At 35.5% G+C, this 8185-nt stretch overlaps 1 protein-coding gene across 1 annotated transcript; it reads right to left on the reverse strand.

Moving 5' to 3' along the window:
* Positions 1-1994: 1994 nt before the first annotated feature.
* Positions 1995-7933, reverse strand: LOC117336716 (G-protein coupled receptor GRL101-like). Its single transcript, XM_033897329.1, has 4 exons — positions 7867-7933; positions 7008-7118; positions 3068-4249; positions 1995-2620 (listed from the first exon to the last, which is right to left on the reverse strand). Exons 1-4 carry the CDS (start codon positions 7931-7933, stop codon positions 1995-1997), a joined length of 1986 nt encoding a protein of 661 aa, XP_033753220.1.
* Between the last annotated feature and the right edge of the window lie 252 nt (positions 7934-8185).

Genomic DNA, 8185 nt, shown 5'->3' on the forward strand with positions numbered 1-8185 from the left:
GCATAAACGAGTAGAGGATAAAATAGTATATCACTGTTATCGCATTCATCGGCTTAACTGAAAGTGCTACGTCATTTAGCAGTTAGATATTCAAACTGAACGTCGTGGCCGTTTCTTGCAAATGAAACCTCGGTCTATATCCACCTATATCTTCTTACTAAAAAAAACAAACAAACAAACAAACAAAAAGAAAAACAAAACAAAATAATCTGTCATGTCCGAGAAAAGTTCCGTCTGTCATTTTGTTAACAGTGGTTACAGCCCGACGCACGACAATACTCTCAAATAACTGTTAAAAAAACAACAAACAAACAAACCCTGGAGACTGGAAATACCTTGTTACTATTTTAGTCAAGGTTATCAGTTTGCTATGTAAACCTCTCGTTCAGATATTCGTCAGTTTCATGTAATCATTTCTCTTTATCAAGTCGGTTAGGAAAGCTGCAAAAATCACAGTCATACAACACAAAATATTCATACACCACAAATATAAATGCTACGGAATATTTTTAACTTGTCTTGCCATATATGAATATTCTAACAGTCTAACCAGTGTTATTAATGTTCCACTAAAGAACACAAACTGACCACTGATGTGTCTTGTCCACTGATGAACGCTGTCTGACCAGTGTGTTGCATTTCCACTGATGGTCCCATTCTGACCACTAACGTTACTTTTCCAATAAAGAAACACTAGCTGACCACTAATATTACTTTCCCACTAATGGCCGCTGTCTGACCAGTGTGTTACTTTTTCACTGATGAACGCTGTCTGACCAGTGTGTTATATTTCCACTTAAGGTCGCAGTCTGACCACTAACGTTACTTTTCCACTAAAGAACACTAGCTGACCACTTATGTTACTTTTCCACTGATGGACGCTGTGTGACCAGTATGTTACATTTCCACTGAAGGTCGCAATCTGACCACCAACGTTTCTTTTCTATCGAAGGACCCTGTCTAATTATTGTGTTACTTTTCCACTTAAGAATGCTGTCTGATTACAGATGGCACTTTTCATCCAATGGACGCTGTTTTGTAACTGATGTTGAATCACCAATGATGAATGCCGTCTGACCAGTGTTGTTATTTTCGAAACTAAATCAAAAATAGAAAAGATCATACAATTTTAAACAGATTAATTTGCCTAAACCTTATGTTTATGATTTATGCGAGTATGCAATTTTCAAGGTAGCGTTCATGAGCTGAAAATACCAATCGCGTTAAAACATCATTCGCATTGTCAGACGAGAGTATATGTAGTCAAACTCGTACGTCTAAATACCGAGGGATAACAAAATCATGTTCAGATGTACCACGCGTATCCATGGCACATCTAGGCACACTCATGTTTTAACAACGAAATTAGTAAAATAGTCATACTGGTGATCATTATGCACATGGAACAAGATACTACTATCTCTGAATTGCATCACGATTGTGATCATAGCATTTTCATCGTAATTTTGATCTGATTTCATCCCTTGAACTCTCGTGTTGTAAATATTCAATATGGACGATTGGATGTGCTTCATACACATATTTCGTAATAACATGGTAAGAGTCTCTTAGGATGACAGCTATCGTTTGTTAGGTTAATTTTATGATATCTAATACCAACTCACATTTTTTCTTCTCCTCCAAACAGCTGTAACAGTATACAGAAACGGATTGATGGCAGCATTGATAGGCAGTACGAACACCATCACAAAAGCATACACCCAATCTGGTATTTCAATTCCACATCGTGATACGACTCCTAGGACATATAGAATACATATCAATATACATTTTACGATGCTATGTCAGCAAGTTATATGTAAAATGAACAACAGTTAACATTTGTAAACAGATAATCATGGAAGAAGTAGTTATTCACAATATGTATGTGCCCTTCGGGTATTGAGAAAGGAATAAGATAATATATATATATATATATATATATATATATATTTAATCTCTGCCGGGTTTATATTATCCAACGCCAAAGGGCCTTAATACGTTAACTTACCCATGACACCTATTGGAAACCAGCAACAAAAATCTGTCGCCACAACAAAAAGCAGTGTCGTAGCTACAGTCATCTCTCTTTGACGATTCTGGTTAGAGGTAATCCGCCGACCACTTCTTCTCAAACTTATGTAAATAAAAGACTGACCAACAGCAATAATAAGAAATACGATGCTGTTGAGGCAGACAAAGACAGCAAAGGAATATTCGGTCCCTGGGCGTTTATCTCCTTTAAGGGGCAAGGCGAGACAAACACTCGATTGAGAGTAGAATTCTCCTTTGAAGTATGATTGCATAGAAACAACAGGGATAATAGCAAGTGTGACAGCAACAATCCATAATGTCAATGAGACAATTAAAGCGTGTTTCCACGTGATACCCCTGCTAGTGAGACGGGAAAGAGGGAACATGATGACAATAAGTCTGTCTACCGTCACCATGAGAATGAGGAACGTCGACATCTCGCTGGATATACTAGATAATATACCTGCCGTGGTACATAAGATACTGTTTCTCCATTTCTGGTCATTCCAGGCGTATACACCTTCGTAAAAGGCATCCACAACACCTATTATCAGTAGGTAGATACCCATGAGTATATCTGACACAGCTAAATTCAGAGTGAAGAATGAGTAACTTTTAGTAATATTATCTTTATCGATAATTAGTCTGTAGATTATGACTGCCAGATTTCCGATAAATGCACAGATTCCAATAATCCAAAGGCAAACTCTCAATACTGTCGAACTTACCAAGGCAAAACAGGACGATATTGCATCACTTTTTGATTTACATAGATCGGGATATCTAACACACTGCCATAATGGAAGTTGTGTTTCTAAACAATTTCTGTTTTCAACTGACGGAGGCTTAACACAACACATAAATGGAACATCAGTATATAACTTATTTAAGTTATTTAAACCTTCAAACATATGTTCCGTCACCTCTAACCTGTTACCCACGATATTAAGTTTTAAGAGATTCCTTGGTAAAAGTGGAAGATGCGCCAATCTATTGTTTGACAAGTCAAGGACTTGAATATAAACAGGCCCACCAGGTTGGATAGTTGATCCATCGTAGTTTATATAGTGTTTATCACCCTCCACTATTCCAGAGAAAACATTATATGGTAGAGCAGTGATTTCATTACTGTGCATATGTAGGTAAATGAGATTTGACAGCCCCATGAACAGATCAAATGGAATAACTGCTATTTTATTGTCCGATATATCGAGATACTGTAGGCTATGCAGACCATGGAACGAGCTGTGTGAAATAACTGAGATTTTGTTGTTGTTCAAAAATAAATGAATAAGTTTTGACTGTTCTTTGAAAAGATTGAAAGGGATAGCCGAAATTTCGTTGAACGCCAAATGAATGAGAGTAAGATCAGTAAGTCCATCAAACAGATTGAAATGGGTAACTTTTATGTTATTGTGCAGCAGATATAGACTAGTAAGTTTAGACAGTCCATTAAATACTTTATGCGGAAGCATGGTAATGCTATTATTAGACAAGCTGAGATAAGTAAGGTTTGATAGTCCATTAAACACACTATGAGGGAGCGTGGTTATAATGTTTTGATCTAAATTAAGATCCGTCAGATTGGAAAGTCTGCTGAATAAGTTATGAGTCCAAACTGGTATACAGTTAAAAGACAAGTCGAGTGAAACAAGTTCAGAAAGTCCATGGAACGCGTTAGTAGAGAGGGTGGTAATGTTGTTTCTAAACAAGCTAAGATGCGTAAGTTTAGAAAGTCCGTTGAAGACGTTATTATTGAGCGTAGTAATGTTGTTATCGTACAAGTACAGATTCTCTAAATTAGAAAGTCCATTAAATACGTTATGAGTAAGAAATTGTATACGGTTAATGGAAAGATAGAGAGAAGTCAGTTCGGAAAGTCCACTGAATACGTTAGGCGGAAGCACAGCTATGTTGTTGCTATCCAGGTTTAGATAAGTAAGTTGTAATAGTCCATTAAACAGGTTATTAGAAAGCTTGGTAATGTTGTTCTTGCACAACTGAAGATCCGTAAGCTTAGAAAGTCCGATGAACACGTTATGGGTGAGAACTTGTATATGGTTATATGAAAGGTCGAGGTTAGTAAGTTCCGAAAGTCCATGAAATACATTGTCTGGGAGAAAAGTAATGTTCTTTTTACGAAGGTTCAGACGAATGCGTCGGGATGAATATTGTACAGACCAACAGGCGCTGATTCCCGTACAGTTGTATGGCTCTGAAACAATGAGTAACGTGTACAAATGAGTAAACATTTATCACCGTGCAGTTATAATGTTATGTAACAAAGAGCAAAATGTGCTAAAAAAGGCGGCCGGCATTAAAATCAAACAATAAATTGCCTCCATTTGAGGGCTAAACCATTCAACTCACATATTTAATAGGTTAGAAACTAAGTATATCCCCGCTAACTTAAGTTCACACTGTTAATAATAGGAAAATGTATCGCCCACCGAAATTAGTTTAAGTAAGAGTTGATGTCAGCAAACATCGTGCATTAGATGAAAAAAAAGAAAACAACAAAAACATTCAATGTTGAGCACTTCCGCAATTACTCTGACATGTTTTGAAATGGTCACCAAAATATCAAAGATGTATCGAGATGTAAGGCAAAGTTCTCTTCCAATCTTAAAAAATTTGGCAAATTAAGTTTGTTAAAGACACAGGTCACATGGCTACAATTGTGCTTTTAAGAGGTATCCCCCTTTTTGAAAAAAAAAAATTCTCGGTAGATTTAAGCTGGTGTTTTGATTAACTGAATAAATGATTATCTTTTGTTAATTTGAATCGCTAATTTTGGTTGAAAGTTTAAAATGTTCAGAATGTATAGGTTTGTGAAAAACAAAACAAAGAAAAAACAAAGAAAAAACCAAAAAAGGGGGGAAATATTCCTGCTGACTACCCTGAAATTAATCCATTGTTCAACTTTCTGAGCAAAGGACCGATTCATGTTCGATCACTAGCTGAGTGACAAATACTGCATTAAACACTATGAATGTAAAAGACATGCTAATGCGCACTTTAACTCTATTATTTCGGTACAGGGGCTTATTAGCACGAATTCTCAATCAACCCATATGTATTAGCATAGTATTCACTTACAGGTGAAATACATCTACAAACTTTGTTTAAATACAATCAAAAATAAAGAAATGGAAAATTGTTACGCACCCCTTTGAGTCAATTTGACTCCGGAAGTCTGTATAAGACTCAGGGTAGTACAAATTAATAGTTGGGGCAAGTACGTTTTATTATCTTGCTGTCAAAATCAACCACATCCAACATGTTTTACCGGTTACAATACCGTTTTCTAGAGACCGATGATACGTAGATGTCAGCAGTCAGCAAGTTACGGCGCATTTTGTAATTTCTGTTTAGATATAGACTTGTGAAGAGTTTTTTTCTTAACTGCATTAAATGTCACACGTTTACATATTTGTTTACTAATTTCACCAGAGGCCTGGGGTGTTCTGTGTTAATTTCATTCAGTGAATTACTGAGTACAAGCTAGCTATAATCTACAAAAAAGCTGGCCATGGTATAATAGCCTGGCCTTAGCCTGGCCATGTGGTTTGTTTTTAGTTTTTTTTTGTTTTTTTTTTTTGTGGTTCACCCGATAGCTCGTGTATTATCAGATGGAGAGAAAAAAAAGAATTGTGGAATGTGTGTTTAGACAAGAAAAGCTAACTTTTCTTGCAGCAAAAAAAAAAAAAAAAAAAAAGTGGGATAGCATAGAATCCTAATGGTGAACATTTGTCGAAACAAAACAAGACAATTCTGTTAATTGATAGAGTTGTTCAATGTGAAATAGGTGTCAGAAAAAAAATGTGCAGGGAATTCGTTTTGGTCCAAATTCACGATATTTTGCAATTTTCCACCTTTTTTATGTGGTTACCATGGTTTTCACAGATCTACAAAACAGAAAAAAATATGTTTACTTAATCTTCACTACTGTAATTTAATTGCGAATATTTTCTCCATGACAACGGTGATCACTTTGGTATTCGGTAATTCTGCCCTTGCATGGTATCACATGTAAACCACAATGTGTTATTTGAAACATTTGGTAGTTTTGACACTTTCCACATTTTGTCGTAATTGTGCGGTGCTTGCTGACATCCCCCCTTTAGAATTATTCAAAATCAACCTAGTTTTGGTATAGTAAGATCAAGACGGTACATTTTGTTCGTATTCCGTCCCACAAATTGCGTCTATCTCAAGCATTAAGTATAAAGATATGTCCTATAAGGTAAACGCACCTTTTTTAATAATTGAATCATACCTCCGTTATATCAGAGCATGATGTTTCAAAATTCGTGTGTACAAATGTAATATTAGGTATAAGGGCAGCCACATGCAGACGCAAAACGATCCTCCATTGATTGTAACGACGTAGAGAAGATACAGAAAACTGTTGCCTAAAATGATTACTGTTTACAAGGATGATATATATATAGGGGTTACACAACGAGTGATTGTTGGATATGGAATTTATTTCACACTCGTCAGTTATTTTTTTTAAATTAAAAAAGACAAGAGCTTTAGCGAGTGTCTTTTTCAACCTTTAAAAAATAACCTACGAGTGTGAAATAAATTCCATATCCAACAATCATGAGTCGTGTGACCTATTTCCACCACAATAATATCGGCTTGAATCAAAGTATAATTTCGCGTGTACAAATAAAGTGTACCGCTAACGACCAGGACCCCATGATGTGACGTCATTCGATTGTTGATGACGTCAATAACAATTGCAGCTTGGGTCAAAGTTCGAATTCTTGACCAATCAAAAGACCGGAAGGTAATATACCATTAGTGGTATATAACATTTATTTATTTAACAGTCGGCACATTTATACAATTGTTTGAGAGTGGAATCACATATTGTGGTAGAAATACTCATTATCCTTGTGTTTATTTTATTTCTTTTAAATATATTTTTATAATCAGGCATATTCTGTATAAAAAACACTTACCACATCCAAATCCTACCTCCTGGTCTTGACAGTTAATACAACATTTGTATTCCACAAGTTGACGAGATGTTTCTGGCGGACATAAGTTTTCCTCTGCATCATCAAGCTCACCTTAAATGTAATGCTTATAATGGCGATGGTTGTTTTTGCCTCCAAAGGTAAAATACATTCTGTGCAAGTAGCATTGGTAAAAAAGTGTTGAAGCAAATTTCATCGTTAAGGACGGAATTATTTCAATTTGCTTAGGCAATCAGCATGGCCATTCTTTTGTGAAATAGTCTAAACGAACCCAACGATTTGATGTTGCCGAGATAGCAACAAGTCGTCGAATACGTCTGACATTATACCACACAAAGACATATTAAAGATATAATGTGTTGACCGTAAATCTTCATCTTCATCGACTTCCATCTCCCGAAACACTGTATTGTTGTTTTCCGTCAGTACATTAATCAAAGGAATAATGATAATAGGAATAAGTCCCGAAAATATGGGAAAACGGGGATGTGGCTATTTAAGAAAATAAAGTTAATACTGCAACTTGGAAACCAGCTGTGGGTAATTTTTAAGTATATATTGAGGTTATCAACGTGCTATCGTGTACATTGTATGTTTAAACTTATTCATGATGTAATCTGATCGATAAGTTGTTTTTTAGTAAAAGACACGATGTATTTTCCCTCAAATATAGAAATCCATTAATACTAACTTTTTAATGACGAAGCCAAATAGGTAAACTATTCTATTTGCTATTGATAAAGAGCACATTTTACAAGTTTAATTGTAAGTCTCCCCACCCCTTGATAAGCTTATCCTGAGATGTGGTTAGATGTTTTAGTAATCATTTAAAATCTCTTACCTCTGGGACATTCTTCGAGTACTCTTCTTTTTGTTCGTTTTGCACTGCTTTCGGTTTTCGTTTCCATGACGAGATTATCAAAACTTTTATTTTCGCTGACTTCTTTGTTCTTCTCTTGTCGACTATCATTTTGCAAAATAACATTCGATTTTCTCAGATTCTCTTTTGAATATACAGTCAAGAAGAAGACCACGATAACAATGCCACACTTTAACGTAACGTTTAACATGATTTATATCAGTATAATGATTAAGATATGAAGTAAAACACAGAAGTGCTAACACGATAACCTATTATAGCGATTTCTGATTAGTATCAC

This window comes from Pecten maximus, chromosome 10, assembly GCF_902652985.1.
Source record: "Pecten maximus chromosome 10, xPecMax1.1, whole genome shotgun sequence".
In the NCBI taxonomy this organism is placed as follows: domain Eukaryota; kingdom Metazoa; phylum Mollusca; class Bivalvia; order Pectinida; family Pectinidae; genus Pecten; species Pecten maximus.